This window comes from Leuresthes tenuis, unplaced genomic scaffold, assembly GCF_036924035.1.
Source record: "Leuresthes tenuis unplaced genomic scaffold, fLeuTen1.0.hap1 SCAF_24, whole genome shotgun sequence".
Lineage (NCBI taxonomy): Eukaryota > Metazoa > Chordata > Actinopteri > Atheriniformes > Atherinopsidae > Leuresthes > Leuresthes tenuis.
The window spans coordinates 4,733,251-4,754,439 of record NW_027325378.1 but is presented as its reverse complement, the minus strand read 5'-3'; the positions used below and the strand labels follow the sequence as shown (position 1 = coordinate 4,754,439).

General features: G+C 41.0%; 2 protein-coding genes across 2 annotated transcripts in view; one reads left to right on the top strand and one right to left on the bottom strand.

The window, feature by feature from the left end:
- The window catches only part of nell3 (NELL (neural EGFL like) family member 3), a 217,275-nt gene that overhangs the window by 133,307 nt on the left and 62,779 nt on the right, over window positions 1–21,189 (bottom strand). The gene's annotated exons all lie outside the window — the stretch shown is intronic.
- The window catches only part of myo3a (myosin IIIA), a 61,312-nt gene that overhangs the window by 13,376 nt on the left and 26,747 nt on the right, over window positions 1–21,189 (top strand). Inside the window, exons 4-13 of the mRNA XM_072378733.1 lie at window positions 2,994–3,098; window positions 3,207–3,306; window positions 7,962–8,038; window positions 9,466–9,611; window positions 13,958–14,023; window positions 14,162–14,317; window positions 17,976–18,072; window positions 18,940–19,056; window positions 19,323–19,427; window positions 20,278–20,361. Coding sequence (XP_072234834.1) covers window positions 2,994–3,098; window positions 3,207–3,306; window positions 7,962–8,038; window positions 9,466–9,611; window positions 13,958–14,023; window positions 14,162–14,317; window positions 17,976–18,072; window positions 18,940–19,056; window positions 19,323–19,427; window positions 20,278–20,361 — 1,053 coding nt within the window. The remainder of the gene's footprint in view (window positions 1–2,993; window positions 3,099–3,206; window positions 3,307–7,961; window positions 8,039–9,465; window positions 9,612–13,957; window positions 14,024–14,161; window positions 14,318–17,975; window positions 18,073–18,939; window positions 19,057–19,322; window positions 19,428–20,277; window positions 20,362–21,189) is intronic.

Sequence of the window (21,189 nt, the reverse complement as noted above, 5' to 3'; positions counted from 1 at the left end):
AACCTATTCACTGGCCACTTTTTTTTTATATATATATTAAAACTTCAAAATATACCATTTTGAGGTACAAATGAGTTTTTAAAATGTTAACTGCCGGAGTAACACCACACTGCATTGAGGAGGAACATAATGTGTTGAAATGGCAGAAAGCAATAAGCTTTCCTTTGATTGATAGTGTTAAGATGAAGACTGCCACCTTTAGACCTGTTAAAGTCCCCCAGATGGAAAACCAAAGTCGTACTACATGCTAACTCTACAGCGAAGTATTTTAAAGAAACACTGAAGAAAAGGGGCATGAAACTGTTTTTTTTTACTTAGATTTTCAGTCAGAAATCGTACGAGGGTCTCTCTTGGTCTTGCTTTCGTTTGGCTCCATCGTCCATATACCTTCTCAACGTTTAGAACGCATGTTTTAATAAAATTTGGATCCCTCAAGTTTTCACTGAGATCTGTTTGTTAGCCAAAAGTACTGGCCAGTCGTGTTTTAGAGAGTCAGAAATTAATGTAAAATCCCTGTGTGATATCATTTAATTAACTCCAAAGAATGAACACTGCACAGAACAGGGAGCCTGATATCCATTATCTATCATCTGTGTTTCCACGGTGATGTGGCGGTTACTGCTGTTCCCTCACAGCAAGAAGCTTTAAACCTCGGTTCGGGCTTTTGCACATTCTCCCTTTGCCTGTACAAGTTTTTCTGTCCAGGATGTTTAGACATATGTCCTGAAACACTGACTAAACATCTGCAGCTCATCCAGTACGCTGCTGCTGGAGTTTTAACCAGGACTAAGAGATCTGAACACATCACACCAGTTTTAAAATCTTTACTCTGGCTTCCAGTCTGTCACAGAATAGATTTTAAAAGCCTGCTGATGGTTTACAAATCCCAGAACGATTTAGGCCCAAAATACATCTGTGATATGTTCAGAGAATATAAACCCAGCAGAGCTCTTAGCTCCAAGGACTCAGGTCAGCTGGTCTAGTCCAGAGTCCAGACTAAACCTGGAGAAGCAGCATTTAGCTGTTATGCTGCAAACAAGTGGAACAAACTGCCAGTGGAGATTAAACTGTCACCAAATGTAGATATTTTTAAATCCAGCTTAAAAACATCTCTTTTCTCATGTGTCTATGCATGAAATCTGCAGGATATCTTTTAACTTATCGAGACTGTTGCTTGTTTTAATTCATTTTAAGTATTTTATTTCTTTCTCTTTGTATTCTTTTTCATATTTTTAACGCTCCGTGCTGCAATGCTTTTATTTTATGTAAAGCACTTTGAATTGTTCTGTACATGAAATGTGCTACAAATAAACTTCACTTTGACTTACTGCGAGAACTCAGATGATCTGCACAATTATTCTAGTTATGGATCCAGACAGGAAACAACAAGGTAGATAATTTACAGGCAAAGTAATGAAATGATTTTAATAACTTGAATCCATACATTCAACAAATACAGATAGTTTTTCAGAAACCTCCATTTTTAAGGAGGCTTTTTTCAATGCTTAGGATGGATTAAGCAAAAACTGACAGACACCCATCTCCCCCAGTTTCCCAAACGCAAGGCTTTACCCCATTTTAATGTCATTTTGAATAAACTATGTTTATTGATGTTTTTCTGGTTTTACACCATCACACAGACAAAAGAAGCCGATTAAAGACACCTTTATCTAAAATAAGCTCTTACAAGGATTTCTTTTTTACTGTATTCTGATATTTTTACCCAATATTGACCACAACATACTGAAGCCCTGTGGCTCGATTACAAAACCAATCCCTGTTTGCAAATTCGGTCACATGACTGCAAATATTGTACTTGTGTGATGGAGCTGGTATTTTAAAAGTCAGCATTTCTTCCCCTGATAGCCAGGGAGGCTATTTTTAGAGTAATTATATAAGAAAGCTGCATCCTATTGCTATAAAATGCCAGCCATTGAGCTGATAAATATTGCTTGTGAGCCCCATCCTGTGCTTTTGTGTTGTCAATTCAATGTGCACTGAAGGTTGTTACAGCTGTATGAACACTGTGCTATATGGAAGTTACTCATTAATAACATTTTCTAAGATGTGATGCACAATCTTTGTGTCATCACCCCAGGGGACACATTTTTATCCTCAGCAACCACACTCCGCTGTGTGATTATTGGCTAATTAGGCTTTCGGTTTACAAGTGAGGGAAATTAGCGTAATTACATAAAGAGACATAATGGAAATTTACAGTCTGACACAAAATAGTTTTTGCTTGCTGTCAGAGGTAAAAAAAATCCAACGCAAATTGAAAATAATGGAAAACGCATTTGTTGAAGCTAATGCTGTTTTTAAAAAGAAGAATTCACATGAAAAATCCTCAGTGTTCACTTTCAGCCCCCCAGCCACTGACAGGCACTTCAGAGCTTTTTATTTTCTGTGCACCTCTGGCATCTCTGAAAGAAAGCCCAAATTAAGGGTTGTTATTGTTGCCAAGGCAACCTACTGGGTAATTTTCTATAGATATCTATTGTCGATGGAGTCCATGTTGTGATGCAGTGCACCACGAGAAAACACCTTCAAACACAGAAATAAATAGAGCGTTGTTTTGCTCTGACAAAGAGACAGTCTTAGTGCCTGTTATAATCCGGTCTACTGCTGGGAAGATGTGCTATTTATGATGTATTATTTCTAATATAAATCTTGGCTTTGTCTGAAAACCATAAACTATTAGAGTCTGTATCTGAGGACAAGTTGTACGTGAACCCTCCTCAGTCATAAATGCTCAGATTAAACCTCACAAAATGCTCATCCTCTCCCATGGAGCTGTCTTAGAAAGATAAGCTCCTGCAGAGGGACAGATTCCCTTTTTCTCACTGCAAAATCTTCTCATCAAAACTATTTTAAATTCCGCACATCCAAGATGCCCCAGATTTCCACTTATTATGTAAACTGAGCTGTTAGTGCCGACTCACGTCGAGTTTTTGCTCATTGTCCTTTTGTCCTTGTGGGTTTTTCTCCTGCAGCTCTGCAACGGTGGCTCGGTGACGGATCTGGCCAAAGGCATGCTGAAGAGAGGAGACAGAATGGATGAAGCTATTATTGCCTACATCTTGCACGAGGCCCTCATGGTGAGTCCAGCGGTCTCAGCACACACTGGTGCCTCAATGAAGCCTTTAATTGGGCTAATTTTGCAGGCAGGTGCTTGTCAGAGAAATGTTATTAACCTCTTTTCACAGGGCCTCCAGCACCTGCACATCAACAAGACCATCCACCGAGATGTCAAAGGCAACAACATCCTGCTGACAACACATGGAGGGATCAAGCTTGTGGACTTTGGTAGGTAATGGGCCTCTTTTTACAAAGAGATGCTGTAACATCCCTTTCTAATCAGTAAAAATGATGTTATGGCTCTATTTAACACAAGAGGGTCAAATCCATTATCTTCAGCTGTCTAAATTGTGCTGCTAATTAGTTTCCTTGAGAGGCTTGGACACATTGACACAACCCAACCATGTAGCAGATGATTATACTTTCCATTACACCTCATCTTTTCCATTTATTCCTGAGGCAGTGAAGGGCTTTGCTGGCTATTCTTCTCGTGATTTCTCTCATTTGCCTTTTGGTTTTCTTAACCAAATGAGGCACTCTGAGTGGCCAACCACAGCTCCTGGACCCAAGGCTCACAACAGGCAAAGTGACTCTGACTAAATCCAGGAGATGACTCACCCATGTTTTCTTCAAGCACGGGAAAGAAAAACAGCCGCCTGTTTTCATTACAAATAAAATCCCCACTCAACTTGTGTGTAGGTTTGCTGATGGTAGGCTTCTCTTAAAAGCTTTTTTCCTAACCATGAAACACAAAGAGTGCAGCTCTTATTTAAAGAGGAGGAGGGGGGGTATTAATGTAATCACTAATATGGAGCAGATCTGCTTTTATTTCCCACCAAAGCAGCTTCTTCCTCCTCATACTGCTGTTATATGGATTCTCACCACCTGCTTGTTGCATCAGTTTTAAAGAAGGAAATATTTTTGTTCTTTATGGATAAATATATAACCGATTATGTAGAACATTAAGAACTGTATAAATGTCTCTGACAAATAGGATATTAAGGCTATTTTGTGACGACCTTTTTGGTTTCAGACTGTAATTTCAAACAAAAGTATGATCTTGTATAGATTTGGTGCCTAAATACAACCAAAAAGCTGAAAATTCAGTCTCGTTAGGGTCAAAATATTCAAAGTGCTGTGGCAAAAAGGCCCCAAAACTTACTGAATGTTGAGTTTCAGATTGATGCAAACACATCAGCGCACAAATAGAAAGTCTCACACTAAGGTTTTACATGTCAAGACAAAATGCAAATAAAAAAACTTCTCTTATACAAAGCAGATTCAACATATCCAGGGTACCTTTAGGTGATCTTTTCTCCATGTTGAGAATCCAGAGCTGAACCTGAAGTTACTTTGCACAGCTACTGATCTCGCTTTGTAGTACAGACCCTGGTCAGATATTCAACAACTGCACACACTGCTTCTGAGTTTTGGCTTACATTTGGTTAAATAAAGCGTAATCTGTCATGTGTTAATCTTCAAGACTGAGCAGTTACACAGTTAATATTAGAGAAGACACTTCAAGTCTTTACCAGGATTGAACTGTGTTGGAAATGCGGTTAAAGTGAGTATATTTTTTAGTAAAACTACATGTACTAAATAGACATGATGCATGAAATGTTCTATCCAAGTCATAAAACATTTCAAGGGACGTGGAAGTTAAATGCAGCTTAGTAAATACAGTCAGACGCTGAGTTTTATGTGCACAAGATGTAGAGAATTCTGCTCTGGTGAAGCATAACTGTGAACAAACACATCATGCAAATCTTAATAATTGAGTGTGTTATGTAACTAACGGCCACTGACCCACTGGACCACATTTTATTTCTAGTTCTGCAGCAAATTAAAGGAATACTCTTTTTAGAATATAGTTCATATAGTTCCACAAGGCAAAGTGGAAATGTTGAATTTATGTTACTTATTTTGTTGTTTTTGATCAGAAAGCTTTTTACTCATTTGCAAGTAAACAATCTGATCAATCATTACCATTAGTCCTTGAATAAATGTCTAAAAATATATTTAAATAGATTGAATTTAGGCCAGATTTGCAGTAAATTCGGTTAAAAAGTTACAACTTCTGAAGCTGGCCTCATGACGAGATAAAGGAACATAATGTGTGAATATTAAACGCTTGTACAGGTTACTACCACAGCAGTCTTCCTGTGTCAAAGGCTTGGAGGTTGTACCAAATGCCACATTTTCCTCTCCCTTAACAAGTGTTTTTGGTGCCCAGACCTAAAAGAAATGTTTTTACCGTCATGTTAACAATAGAAAAAACACTGAAAAACACTTGGGAAGAGAACAATAAAACACTATTTCCTGTCAGGAATCAAATATCCTTCTCTTGGTTAAGTCTTAGACACTGAATAAATGTCATGTAATAAAGGTGGCAAACGGAGCTGAAAAGTGCTATAATGTGCTAATGAAATGAATCTAGCAGGAAACCCTGGTACACTACGCAGTGGTTCCACAAAAAAAGGCTAAAAAAAGGTTTGTATCAGGTCTTTGATGTCATAAAATCAGAGAAAAGAAGAGGAGGAGTTTAGAAATAAACCCAACCTGTGCAAAAACTTTAAAGTGATGAAAACGTCGGACTTGATCCGCCTCCATATACGACACGCAGGCTCTGCATCACGCTGGGATTAATGGTTTTTCATGTGGAGGGGCGCATGCTACACTAAGCAGCTGAAGAGATAAAGCCCCCGCTGTGACTCATCACCATCGGAGACACAAAATAGCAAAGAGATGGATCAAAAAAGAGCAGCAGAAGAATGAGGCGAGCTGTTCGTCCATGGGTCTCTCATGAATATTCTAATTGACAGCGTTATCTCTGTGATGATTATTAAGTGTGGCCCACCAGGCCCCACTCCTGGCTAATGTAGTGGAAAGAGAGGGGGCTGTGAGGGCTTTAATAGGGGCTCTTTGTGTTTCCATACTCTCACACACTGATATATCTCACATATATATCACAGAAGACGCGTGTGAGTTAGTGTGGGATTACTGAGGAAGTTCGGGTTCTTGTTTCTTGGTGCATCCGCCTGCATCCATGTGAAACTATATGCTTGTCCTCACCACTGTGCGGTGATGTTAATGTTTAGTGGTTTTGTGGGTTGATGACAGCATGTGACCGCGCTCGTGTGTGTCAGCCAATGCGTATACCCTTTCCTGCACATGATTATAATCCCTTTTGATGTCTTCTACTGAACCATTTTCCTCTACACAGCTCATATTTGTACTTTTCTTCACCCTATGCACCAACAGATCATCGTGGTGTTATGGTACTGCTCCCATATAGTTGCTGACAGGGTTGGAAACACGTTGAAGCTTTGAGTTTCTTCTTGTTTCTGGATAAGGATTGTGTTGTAATCTGAAATTACCCCTGCACTTCCTTGAAGCTGTCCTTCTGACTGCTGAAGCCAACACAGTCTTGTAGACATGCCTTTTTTTTAATACATAGGGACATTTCTATTTTTTCAGGAAGACTAAAGGTGAATATTATGTGGCTGCAGGGTACATCAGTGGGGCAAAGACCACAAACCTTTTTACAAATAATTTTGTTGAACACTTTCTCTTTGTTTGGTTGAGGCAATTGAAACCATGTGGTCAGGTTTCAGCATCCAAACTACTTTTGTGGGATTCATGGTACCTTGTACGCTTCCATCTCTGTAGCCCTCCTCAGACAGAGCGAAGGCTTTTGGATGTGCAATCAATGCAAATGGGCTGCTTCTTCAAAAACGCAACAGCCCATAATCCCTGGAGATAGTATACACACAAGTTGTCTGTAGCTTTCTTTACAGGGAGGAAACAAAATGACAAAGGAGAGGTGCAAGGCACAAACAATAGCTGCACTGAGAAATTTAAGTAATTTTAACCCTCAATTAGCTCTTTGTCAACCATGATCTTAGCTAAAGCTAAAGGATCAACAACAGCACAGACACAACAAAGAGCAGCCCACACCTCAGATTGTTACACTTGTGTTTTAGCCATTGTTAAACTAGTGATTAAGACAATATACTCATGACTAAAATACGAGCTGGCAAATTAGGTTAAATGAAGGGTGTTCGACTTATTTGCAACCACGCTCGTCGCCCCCTGCAGGCCAGGAGATCAGTGTAACAGGAGATCAGTGTGTGCTAAAACACAGACTGCAGATTTTTAATGTTTTGAAGAAGCATTTCGTATCTGCATCACCTTTAGTTTTGTAGGTCTGCTTTTGTCTGGAGGGCCTGTCTTTGTTGGCTGGCTGCTTCAGCAGGAGCCAGCCCTGGGATACATCACAGTGTGGTGCAACACTGATTCGTCTGGACTTGACCACAGTCCTGATTGTGGGTCAGCATGTTCCTTGTCAGGCTTTTCACCACACACTTAAAGACACACAAGCCCCCCTCCTTCTCTGCGGCTCGGCTTCTTCAGCATTTCTGCCTCTGATGCTTCAGTCTTCCATTGCATAAACTAATAAATCACTCAGAGACATAACGTCTTGTTCTGAATGTGGATAAAAGGTCTCCAGCTGCAGCAAAGCCTGTGTACAGTTGAGTTCTATTCAAATGTTGTTCTTGAAATGTCCAACAAAGCCCCCTGTAGTCACAAAAGAATTTGTAATTCAAAGCAATATATCTCTCTCAGAGTAAAAGAACTGAAGGTTGATGTTTCTGTCTGCATCTACAATAAATTTAGTTTTTTCTTCTTGTCACTGCAGAGACAGGTCTATCAGTGAAGCACAGAGTCAGCTGTTCACCATTTCCCTTTTCACAGATCATCACTTTCATCTGCCACTCTGATCTTTGTGCGAAGTAAAAACACGTGAAGGAAGTTGTTGAGATGGCATGAATCGTCTTCACGGATTGTGAAAATGACTGAAATGTGTCTTCTCTTCCCTGCAGGTGTTTCAGCCCAGCTGACAAACACTCGTCTGAGGAGGAACACCTCTGTGGGAACTCCCTTCTGGATGGCTCCTGAGGTACACAAAACTGTCCCTCTCTTTCCTCTCGATTAGCCTGGGGATGATCCCACGAGGCAGTTCAGTTTATAATCATAATACAGATAACACTGACAACCATAATGTAAGTGAAATAGTCATTCCTTTACTGTCTGATCACGGCTCAGTACACCAACATGTAAGATGTGTAAAGTGTAAATAAAAACAGAAAACGGTGGATACACTGAAGCAACACTCTCTGCACTTACATTTACCAACGTGCTGAGAGACAACTTGAATGCCAGGACAAATCTTTCAGCAGTGGAAGATGCTTGTTTAGGCTACCAAGCAGTAACCTTTCATTGAACTGCACCCAAAACAGGCAGTGGCATCTCATCACCACCCACCTGCACACTTCACCTCAGCGCTGAGCAAGAATCTCAAACCTCTGTTGGGCAGAATTATGCTCATCTGCTCTCCAATCTCTCGCCTGGGGTTCACGAATCAAAATGGACGTTTTTACATGAGGTTTGCATGTAGCTCCCACTCATCAGAAGGACACAAACAGCAGGGCGTGTTCTGCGATTGAAGTATTTTAATTTCATTTGCATGTTGATCTACAGCAAAGCTCTAAGAAAGAGCGCTGCTTGAGTAGACTCCAAACTTTCCGGCTGAAAGTTTGTGAAAGTCCACAGCGAGATTTGTTAACAGCGATCAGCACATAATCTTTACCAAAAAACGCCTGATTCTGTGGATATTAAACGGTACGACTTCTGAAGAAGGTTTGGTTATCAAACATTGATTTGTGGGGTAAGTTGCATCCTGTTTGCATCATGTTAGGTGAGCTTTATTTTTCAGTTGTGTTAACTGCACATTCCTCTTTTCTGGGCAAACATTTTGATATTCAATTAGTTTTTTCATTGCAAAACAGTCTCAGAGAACAACTTTTACATGTGTTGGGTGGGAACATGATGGTGTGGGTCCCATCTTGTCTGTGTGCTGAAAGTTCACGTTTGTTGAAAACGGGGAACACAAATTCTATTGAATTTAGACATTTTACAGTAATGGGAATCTGGCTTGTGTGTGTGTGTGTGTGTGTGTGCGTGCGGTTATGTGTGCACAAGCCTCCCACTCTGGTGGTTTATATTGTTGATTGGGTACCATGTTGCCCTCAGGACAATGATGATAGACAGACTATAAGTGTGTATGCGTGTGTTCAGTTTGCTGTGCTGCTCACAGCAAATGATGTGGAGTCTGTGGATTTGGCTCAGCTGTTACACATCGTCTACGTTACTGCACAGCTTTATAATGACATTTTGCTCTGTAACATGTTGCTCACTGTGTAGTTTTTGTGTAAGGGCTGACAGCATTTGTAAAAATAATCTCACTTCCTGATAAGAAAGTGGACTCATCCTGTATGAGATGGCAGAGCTTCGATAACATCACAGTGTCCTCCTCTGTTGCTGCAGGTCATTGCATGTGAGCAGCAGCTGGACTCAACCTACGATGCTCGCTGTGATGTCTGGTCGCTGGGCATCACAGCCATAGAGCTGGGAGACGGAGACCCGCCCCTCTCTGACCTCCACCCAATGAGAGCTCTCTTTAAAATACCCAGGTAAACCTCAACCAACCTTTCACAAGAATCTGTGGCTGTCCTGCAGCACTGACTGAAGAGGCAGCGTGTTGATTTGGCTCTTGTTGTGAGGTGACCGTAAAACCGATTAGCCATTGTGCTGCACTGATTGCTTTAATTTGAATCCGAACTTAATGTAGCTCATATTCCAATCATGTTCAGATTCTTTAAAACATAATAATTATGACGTTGGAGCTACTGCATAAACTAAAGAAAAAGCATCTGTTTTGATGTGAATAAACACATTTTAGATGTTTCTGTAAGAATTTGAATGTGCCAATTGATGTCTTTATTTCCACGTTTAAGCGGATTGTCTCATTTGGCTGCCTAGAATAGCCTGTGTACTGTAAATGGGAGGAGTTTTCCAAGAAAATCCAAAGTATTTAATGCTCCATGGCAGCATCAACTGGTGGCTTTCTAACTGAGGAGACAGGCCACTCAAAATACATGCATGTGCACACGCCAGGGATGCCCATACCGAAGTTAAAGATAATAATTTGACTGATTGTTTTTGTCAGTCATTTTCCCTTTAAAGACAGGAAAACGATTAAATATGCATGACAGAAAATACTTAAACAGTTCAAATTAAATGTAAAGTCAGAGCAACACAACCAGGATAAATTCACATAATTCATTTCTTTTAAATGCACTCAACAACAGTATAAGAGTTTCTGCAGGCTGAGAAGTGGAACCAAAGCAATACTTTCTGATCCACAGACTCAGTTCAACTATCATCCGGCCTCAGCATCTTAAGATACTATTGTTAATAAAAGCCCTGAGTAGTTGCCATTAAAATCCAAACAATAGATTTCATAATAGCACAAGCCCCAACAATTAAACCCAGCCTTTCAATCTGAACATGTGAAAGAAATGTAATGTATCAGGAGGAGAAAAACATTCTGACTCACCAGTAACTGTAGAAGTCTACCACCCTTTCCGGTCTTTAACTTGCTTATTAAAACTGACTCCAGAGAAACTTTATGTCCACATGGTTTGCTCTGCAGGTTTGTTCCCCCGATTTTAAACAGGATAATGAGACACTTTCCCAGGTCTGACAAGTCTTTAACTCCCCTCCACGTTCACCCAGCTTGATTCTGCACCTGCTGACCTCTGGATTATGTTCAGTTTTCCTTTAACTAGCTTGAGCAGGCTACAATAATAATAATAATGTCACTACAGTGATGCCTGAAGTAAAAAAAGTAGGAGTTCTTTGCACAGCATCAGCATTACAGAGTTTCTCCTGAACAGAAAAAGTGACTGTTTTAGCTTTTGGCCTTTTAGGCTTCCCTTGTCAGCTCTGTAAATCTCACAAAATCGTCATCAGCTCTGCCGTGATGCTTGCTGACAACCTGAGCAAAAACACACAGAATCAAACTTAATTCTTTTTATTTCAGTCATTTCCACAAATAGTAACAAACATATGTTGAGGTTTATATATAGATCCAATGACTACATTTCCACAAACATTAGCAATAATATTGTTTTCATAAACAGATGGGAATATATCTCAATGCACAAGTACAAATAAATCTGTGATAGTTATAGCAATAATAACATCACCAGAACATCAGATAAGCTGTTTTCCCTTTTCCTCTCAAATTTTAGAGGACGTATTTCCTCCTTTGCTTCCTCTGAAGAGCTGCCGCTGCTCCTGAGCACTTTGCCTCTGCTTCTCATAAGTTCTCAGGCAACATTAGCAGTGTTTAGCAATGACAGACATTCCAACATAAGCATGTTTTTACCCTGTGAAACCCCTGTGACCAAATGGAAAAGGGATGGCTTTGCAGGAACGCTGAAGTCAGTATGTGGAGGACATCTGAAACTACAGTCCTGCTAAGCCAAAATTCCACACTTTATCCTACTGCTGCACCAGCTCTGCAGAGCCAACAAAGTCAACTGTTAAAGGTTTCCATTTCTTTCAGTGCACACGCATTTTTCTTAAGCTGTGCTTGCAGAAGGTCGATCCTTTAAAGACAAAACTCACAGAAAGCAAACATAAAGTCAGGTATTTTATTCACTGCACTGAAACAGACCATCCCACAGCAGTGGGTATGCTTTCATTAAGTGGTGAAGGGGGTGAAATAGAACGACAGGGTGATGCCTTGTGCTTGCACTGCAGCCTTGAAAAAACACCTCCTGCTCTGTAATGCAGTGCTTTGCTTTTCTACACTGTCACCAGACAAATTACAGTCATCTCATTTCAGATGTTTTCTTTCCGGCTTGCAGGATCTTATCCGTCTCCCACTCGCTGATCCCATTCGCCCTGTGGGGGAGACTGAGAGCACAGTCACCCTTTTCTCTTCTGTTTCTGTTGTAAGCAGAGGGTGAAAGCTAATTGTTTATCATCTCCTGATCCCAGAGCTCCATAAGCTCTTACCGTCACTGTCCTCATAACGGTACAGCACCTTGTCCGTCACTGCCTTGAAGCGCGCCCACACACATGCACACGCACAAACCCACAGACTGCTCCTGTGTCGAAGCTGTCCCGTGCGTTTGCCGTGGGGGTCGTGCTCCACCGTAGCCATCAAACAGCTTTCTCTGACTCTGTCTGACTTCTGCAGCCAGAGCTCCAGGCACTCTGTTCACACTCCTCACTTCCCTCGTCGCACTGCTGTGGGTTCATTCAGCTGGCAGCCTTAGAAAAAGTCACGCTGGGGGCATGAATTCAACCACTCACTGTCTTATTTAGTTCAGATAATAGATACAAGATCATAAGGCAAACTCTCCTGTCCATATGTGCAAAATCGAATGTATATTAATTAGGGCTGTCATAGTTAACGCGTTAATCGCAATGCGATTAATTAATAAAATTACTCCATTAATTTTTTTTTTGATCGCAGCCTTAGCAATTGGCTTAATAAATAGGAGAAAAGTCACTAAGAGTTCAGAGTTGTGAATCTGATGTGTCTAACGGCTGCAGTTTTTCATTCAACTGTCATTAGGCCCTGTTCTGTTTGTCGTTTGTTGTCTACTACCTCTTCAGTTTTAAGACCAAATTGTTATGGCATTTTATGTGTTTTTGAAATAGACATGTAAAGTGGGTCTACAATGCACTTTTTTATTTGAAAGAAGACTTAAAAGATAAAAGACATTTTTTCTTTGTGTTTATTTGATCCTAACTCAATATTTTTAATATAGAGATTAATCGCGAGTTAACTATGGAAATAATGTGATTAATCGCGATTAAAATAATTAATCGTTTGACAGCCCTAATGTTGATACATCTATTTGGAATGTACTAAAAGTGTAGAGTGAAATGAACAGCAACCATAGCAGTGATCTCAGTGAAGGTCCTGACGGGTCAGAACTGATATGGTTTGATGTCCTGAATGAGGGAAACCTACACAATATAAGGCAGGTGGTTTTGATATTGTCACTAACTGGGATACCATTTGATGAAAAGCAACATAAGCTCCAGAGTATAACAGTATTTAGGTTTTCTAATGTTATTTTGTCACTGTTCGTGGACCTTTATGGTGCAAATGGACAGCAGATGCAGCCTCCTCTTCCTTGTAAAACTAAACCCAAAGAGCTGCAGATGTGCTGATAAGAGCCAGAATTAACATACATATGTACAGGTAATTTTCTGTTGTGTCCTCTTTTAGCTTGACACAAAACTGGGGTGAAATATATGCTTGTGTTATATTTGGCCTGGTAACGTCAGTATATTGCATCACTAAACTCTGTTATGAACCGTATATTTTAATAATTACGAAGCATCCTCATACTTAAAGGTGTATAATTTAGCAACTTGCATCTGACTCCTCTCCCTCTGTTGTCATCTCCACAAGACCCTGTTTGTCTTCTGGATAAGAAAAACCCTTTAATAGTCGCAGCATTAGCTGAACAAACTCCAAATAAATGCCTGATACATTTGCTGTCTATACTGCCCGTGTTGTGTGATAAACAGGAGACGTATGTCCTTTCATTAGGGCAATTTATCGCCGTCAAAGCCGCCGTGCGAAAGGCCGCGATGCATTAGCAGGCAGCGCTGACTTCACTCCCGAGTGCCAGGGACCCTTTTGTAAAAAGGTACTTAAAACAGAACGAGGATTTATAGTGAGTCATTCGCCTTCTGTGAAGCGAGTTTAACCTCTCTGTTTGAAAAGGGTCTTTCAGGAGAAGCATTTAAAGAAATCTGGATAAATGCAGCCGTGTTGCTGTTTGTTTTCATGTAAAATCAGTGAAAGGTCATTATTTGTTGGCTCATGCCACCACAGAAACTCCTTGGTGACTCATTCTTTCATCGTTTGCCTTTGTTCTCCACCACGCCTGCGAAAATCCCATCTTATCTTTCAATTTATCTTTTCAATTTCTTCCTTTAACAGAAACCCTCCGCCTACTCTCCACCAGCCAGAGCTTTGGTCAGATGACTTTAATGACTTCATCTGCAAGTGAGTGTGGCAGCGAGTGTCACTCCTGTGTGAATGATAAGTATTTGCACTGGTGGCAGGTGAGCAGATGCTTTGAATGTCAACGTGATAAATTAATTTCACAACTCTTTCTGCCTTTATTCTTTGTCCACATCACAGATGTCTGATTAAGGACTTTGAGCTGAGGCCAAATGTTTTAGACCTGCTCCAGCATGTGTTCATCAAAAAGACCGTTGGCAGAGAGAAAATCCTGCAGAAACAACTGATCGAACTCATTGATCTTAACCAGCAAATTGGAGTGATTGAAAAAACAAGGTATTGTCCCAAAAGTATGAATGTTTCCTTCCCCGTATCTCACATTACCGCCTTAAAGTGTGCGATACATTTTCTTATAAACCCCATGAAAAAAAGTCTAAACCCCTTTCCCGTCAGTGGGTTTTATGTGCTCGGCTGCAGGCAAATTACAGCCCTTACTGGATGCTTTACAAGCCCTGTCAGCCTCACACAAACAACAGCTCAATCCTGCACCGGCTCCACTTAAGGTGCAGGCTGTACAGTATGTGTCACATGTTGGCCCGGACGGTGTCTGTTGCCCGTACGATCATGCAATGTTAATCCTATTTCTGTCATTTAAGCCATCATGGAAAGACAGACAGAAGCACAGACAGTAATGACAGGTAACAAATGCACATACGGCCTTTAGTAGGAGCTTTGTAGTTCAGTAAGTCGCACATGTATTTGCTGTCAACTACATGGGATGTAGATTGTTTACATGCTGTGATAGTAACATAGTTGTCTGTCTTAGCCATTTTTTGTCTCTATTTTTGTTATGTTTTCGAAGCCTTATGGTTATATAAGGCCTTATTATTACTGCAATGCGAGAGCGCCTTGTTAACCTTCAGATTAAATGCTGTTTTAGCAGAGATCGATTGCAATCATGATGGGAAATTACTGCCATCATCAGTGGTTCAAGCGTGATCAAACCCCTTTTATCACGTTATGAGAGGAAACCTAATGCAAGAAAAGGAGTTTTATTGGTAAAACTCAAACTTTCTGTGCTGAAATTGGCATTTTCCAGATATCTTTCAGCAAAATATTGAAAAGAATTGTAACAGTGAACAAACATTTAATTAAATTAGGCGTACATCTCAGAGGTGAGAAAGTTGGAGTGAAGATTACAGTTTAATACGGTAAACATCCGTAACCTTGGCCCTCAAAGGAGGAGATTTAGTTGAGCTGACGTGTTGCAGTTTATTTTAGTCAGCTTCAGGCTCACCCCACTGTGACACCAAACATTTAAGTGGTATAAAATGTATATTTAGACTCTTATGTAGCTGCTAAAGTCTTATATATGCGTCTTATATATGCGCTGTCTATCGTCAGCGCATGTTCGCTTGAAAAAAAACCCCAAACATCTAGCAGTGATGTGTATTTACATAGCCGTGTTCATAATGTGCTGAATTTATATTTAAACTACTCGTACTGTGCTGTTGTGTGCAAGTGTGGATAAGATTAATTTCCCAAAAAAGTTGGGACACTGTAAAATGTAAATCAAGACTGAATGTAATGATGTGAAGGTCATTCAAACCCGATATTTACTACAAATGTGTGAAAAAGCAACTTATCGGATGTTGAAACTGAGAAATGCTGTTGTTTTTTTATCAGGACTCATTCTTGCTTGACAGAAGGTTTCAGTCTTTAACAGTTTGGACCGTCCTTTGCTGTATTTTTCTTTTCTTTTTCGGTGTGTGACAGAACTGGACGGCAGGCTGTTCAGTTCAGCATCCAGACTTTTTTTTTAATCTATATATATATATATATATTTATTTGCTTTCAAAGTTTTATACGGAATAATACAAAAATAGATAAACAATAATAAAAAAAACCCAAAAAAAAACAGAAAGTCCAGTTCCAAATCTTAAAGGGGAACTCCGGTATTTTTCATCTATTCACGAGAACAGTTTGGTGAAAGTCAGCGTCCTTCAGAAGATATTTAGATTCCTCGAGATCCGCGTATGTCCATATGCAACATGGCAGGATATTCATCAGATTTTGACGACATGGACGACAACTTTGAGTACGATGGACGTTCTTACCGGAGTGAATGAGCTGTGCTGCAGTGGCGGGCAGCGATGACGTCATCCCAGGAGACGAGTGTGTAGAAAGCCGTCTATAAGCCCCCGATTGCCGCCAATAACAACAACACAGCAGCTATGAGCTAACAGAGCTATAGTACACGTTCATTCATTCATTCGTCTTAAAGTATTGGTGAAATAAAGACAGATAATGCCTTATTTAGACGCTGCATCATCTATGCCCCGTTCACTTCTCCGTTATATGGATCTCGAGGAATCTAAATCTCTAAATCTTTCGAAGGACGCCGACTTTCACCAAACTGTTCTCGGTGAGTAGATGAACATAGCTCATGCCAGAAATAAGGTCTAGGTTTCCCCTTTAAGATAAGTTTGACATGTCAGTTCATATGACCAGAATGTCCAGAAAAGAGTCGGTGTTAAAGGCAAAGCCCCGAGATTTAGGTCACAGTGAACGATGGAGAGGAGGCAGAGATGAGTGCTGGGCCAGGTGCACCAGTCCGGTTGAGACGCATCTATCCATTTTCTTTAACATGATCCACAAACCGAGCCCAAAAAGCACGATGTTTGGAGTGAGCATCCAAAAGTGTATAATGCACTTCCTCAAGATACAGACAGGAAACTAACTCATTCAGCCATTTTTCTGAGCAAGGAGGAGAGGCGGACTTCCATTCCCTCAGTATTGTTTGCTTGGCAACAACCAAACCAAACATTGGCGCTTGCTGCAGAGTGTCGGGGAGGGATGGTGTCTGATTGGATCATCCCAATACGACCAAGAGACTGTCAGGGGTCAGCTGTCTGTCATAAGTGGAACTATGCAAACTGAAGATATCAGCTCAGAATTTGTCCAGCTGAGGCCCAGAATAGACGAGTCAGAGTTGCCTCTTCTGCTTTACATGCATCACACAAGGAAGAAATTGAAGGAAAGACCCTATTAAGTTTGTTTTTTGAGTAATGAAGTCGATGAAGAACTTTAAGACTTTTTTTTTTTTTTTTTTTTACTGCAGTTTTGATGTTGTAATCATGATGAATTTGGTTTTAAGGGCTTTTTCTCTGGTTGTGTCACACAGCAGATAGGACTGATGGAATGACCCAGAGCCAGCCGGTTATTGGTGGATGAATCCGAATCATAAAACAGAGGCTTCACTTCTGGTTCTTGGCCTTTTGTTTTGGATTTTTAAAGACCAACATAAAGAGTTTTTCTTTTAATGGCACATGCATTAGCTTGTTCAGCTGATCATCGTACGTTTTAGCTGTCTTGACGTGATCGTTTTAGGTGTCTTGAAAATAATGGTCCCCCTCATTTTGGGAAAGCTTTTCTTAAAAAAGACCCTTCGGAGGGGCGGCTTTTTGTCCGTCCATCCGTCATCCGCCGCTTCTGCGGGCGTCGGGTCTCTTGAGCAGAGAAGTCCAGACGTCCCTGTCCCCGGCCACTTCCTCCAGCTTTTTCGGGAGGACTCCAAGGTGTTCCCAGGCCAGCTGAGAGACATAGTCTCTCCAACGTGTCCCGGGTTTTCTAACCAGATGCCCACCACCTCATCTGGCTCCTCTCGATGTGGAGGAGCAGCGGTTCAACTCCAAACCCCTCCCGGTTGACCGAACCTCACCCTATCTCTAAGGGAGAGCCCAGACACCCTGCAGAGGAAACCCATTTCAGCCGCTCGTATCCGCAATCAAACATGCTGAAAATGTTTCTAATAGTTCAAATAGCATCTCTCAGTTTTATTTCATGATTTGTTGTCAACCCAGTAAACCCAGACCTTAAACTGAATGCAAATCACTACATTCTGTTGACATGTACATTTTAGTCGGCATCCCATTTTTTGAGGAAACGGGGTTAGATTGGATCACGCAGTAAACCACTTGTCTGTGCGTTCCAGGCACGAGCGAATCCACACTAAAAAAGGAAGCCACATGAAGACACAAACCGACGCAGACGAGGTGGACGACCTCGCTACCCTGGAGGTTCTAGATGAGGTAAAAATAAGTCTAAAGTCAACATCAATGGCTAACCTGATATTCCAGAATGAAAAGAGACATAAATCCTTCTGTTTTTGGGACAACATCACAAGGAATGTTTCCTTTTCTAGGAGGAACGTGACTTTAAGATGCTTTTTATATAAGATAACGTATGTAGCACTGTCCAGTCTCTATATAAGGAGGAACAGCTTTTGAATAAACCATTTAATGAGACCATTTGACAGCTAATTACACGTTTTAAATGGACCACAGTTGTGTGAAAGAGATGATTACATTCCATATTGGTAAAATACATTTTATGTAGATATTTTATGATATCGAGCAGCTGTTTTTGTCATGGAAACATTCCACCTCATCAGTCTAAATAAATCAAAACTGAATAATGGATGAATACACATCACATATATTGTGATCGTAGCTATTGTATACGTGCAGGGTCCAGTGCCTCGAACATTCAGTCCTCCCCCCGCCCATCACCGGCTTGTTTGTTTGAAATAAAAAACACCACAGCGTCTTTTACAGAAACAACACTTGAAGCAATTTATCAAATCTGAGCGCTGTGTTGACGTATTGAATGATACAACCGGCCTCCATTGCCAGCGGATATTTCCACCCATCCTTCAAGCTGTGAAGCTCGGCTATTGTTGATGAACCTGGCGGTGCACAGAGAGGAGAATTGATCACCGTATTATGAAAATAATACATCAATATAGCACAAGACACATGCTTGGACTTGTGGCAGGACATAAGCTAAAGCGCTGGGGGGGTATTTTGCTGTGGTTCTTTCACAATATGGTTCTGACAGGCACATAAGGATTCATTTAAAGCAAGAGTGGGAGTTTGAATTCTGCTTCTTTTCCTCAGAACACGGTCACAGAGCAGCTTCAGAGTCGGTACGGCAGAGATCAGATTTACACATATGTGGGAGACATCCTCATCGCTGTCAATCCTTTCCATAAGATGGAGATTTACACGCCTCAGGTAAGTGGGGATACTGCAGGGTTTGTGTGTGGTCAATAATCCACCGAAGCAGCCGGGTGCAGCTTCCCATTTAACTTCTCACACAAGCTGCCCCTCTTCTTTAACCTCCTCAACACTGCTCTGACATTCAGTCCTCTCCTCACAGAACAGAAACACTGATACACGGCCAAAGTAGCAAATCTGCTTCTTACGATTCAACATTGATGTGGTTTTCTCCCAGGTTATATCTACCTGTTTTTGTCATTTGTAAACTCCTCTCTTCGTAGCACACAAAGATGTACATAGGAGCAAAGCGGACAGCAAACCTGCCGCACATCTTTGCCGTGGCTGACAACGCCTACCAGTCCATGGTGTCATACAACACAGATCAGGTAAGGCGCTCCTTACGACACCACGATGAACGGACAAAATAGTTTGGTACAGCGTGACAATACAACCCTGAAAACACAGTAATGATGCAAAGTGAGCACAACCAGGATTTCTAGTTAAAAACGAGTGATTTGAACCATCAGGCCTCATTTCAAACTGCTTTAATGCTAATAAATGAACACGATGGCCAGCCCGCCAACACTTAAATAGGAGTTAAATAGGAGAGGAACTTATACTGTTCTCTGTGCACGAGGCTCAGACTCGTCTCGTCCAAAAGTAGAACAAACCATATGCTTTATCAGTATCAGCGACATATGGCTGCCCTATGTGGGTCATTATTAAAAGATTAATTAGCATCTTCATAAAGACTCTGGGCTGTTAAAGTTTGTCACTTAGGATTATGGATATCAAAACAAGTAATGAAAGAGAAGACTTTCATCTTTGCTGAAACTGCAACTTTAGGGTCACCGTGACAACAACAAGCACGTCCCAGACACATCCATTAAGTGTGCGGTTTGCTGCATGTTTCAGTACTTCTTTGAGTCTTCTGTTTTCCCAAAATTCTGTAATATTGAAGTGTTTCAGTACTTCTTTGAGTCTTCTGTTTTCCCTAAATTCTGTAATATTGAAGTGTTTCAGTACTTCTTTGAGTCTTCTGTTTTCCCTAAATTCTGTAATACTGAAGTTAATTTGTGTTCACTTCAGGTGCAGAAGGTTGAGGTCATAGCACCACCGTACACTGTAGCCCACTCTGTGCACCCATTTTAGTAGCCTTATAAGTGTTACACCTTCCTTTTGCATGTGTCCACGGCTGATAGTTCAGATGCTTAACCTGTGACTTCCTGTGTGCAGTGTGTGGTGATCAGTGGGGAAAGTGGAGCAGGTAAAACAGAGAGTGCTCATCTGTTGGTGCAGCAGCTGACAGTTCTTGGGAAGGTGAGGCAATCCTTTTTAATCATTCTTTATCATTCCCACTGTCCTCTAAAGTTTCTGAAGAGAGGAATAGACCAGGTTGAAAACTCCTAACGAGTTTGGGCTGAACCCATCAAAGTGTGCAGAGGTGAAATAAGCTGCCGATCATCGAGCGCTCGTCAGCTCTGACGTCAGAGTGGCAGTTGAGGTTGCCATGGTGACCTTAAGAGCGAAATTCCATGTGAGTCTCGGACTGCTGATATTTTGGGAAAACTAACTCTTATCGGGCTGGTTTTGGCACCGTTTGGCGCACACGTCGGTGTTTCTGATGTAACAAAAATGCAGCCGAATAGGCAAGTTTACAACAGATTCAGTTGCAGATTTCTCTTAAAACACTGCTCAGTGTGAGTTGGAATCTAAGTAGAGCACATTGGTTTCATTTGGAGGCTTCTTGCATAACAAGTCTGAGTTTGTTCGCCAAGAGAGGTGAAAAGTTACGCTGCTACACTTTAAATCCAGAAACCAAACACTTACCTGTGCCTGACAAGGCTTCGTCCTTTTCCGTGTGCTGAACTACAAACACAGAAGTAACCACCTCAGTTCAGTAATGAGCAAATCTCTCCAGCAAGGGATTAGATTTGGTGCAGAGCTACAAATAAGCAGACATGTTGATAATCTAGAGCCTGCAGGCTAAAGAAGCATGAAATCAGACTTCACTCTTCAGTTTTACTACAGTCAGATATGTTGCTGTTGAATGCCATGAATAAAGAGCAGATTTTGGATTTAACTGATAATTGATTGAGGTGCAAAAAGTTTCAGTGCAGCTGGTATTGCATAAATTGCATGTGTTTG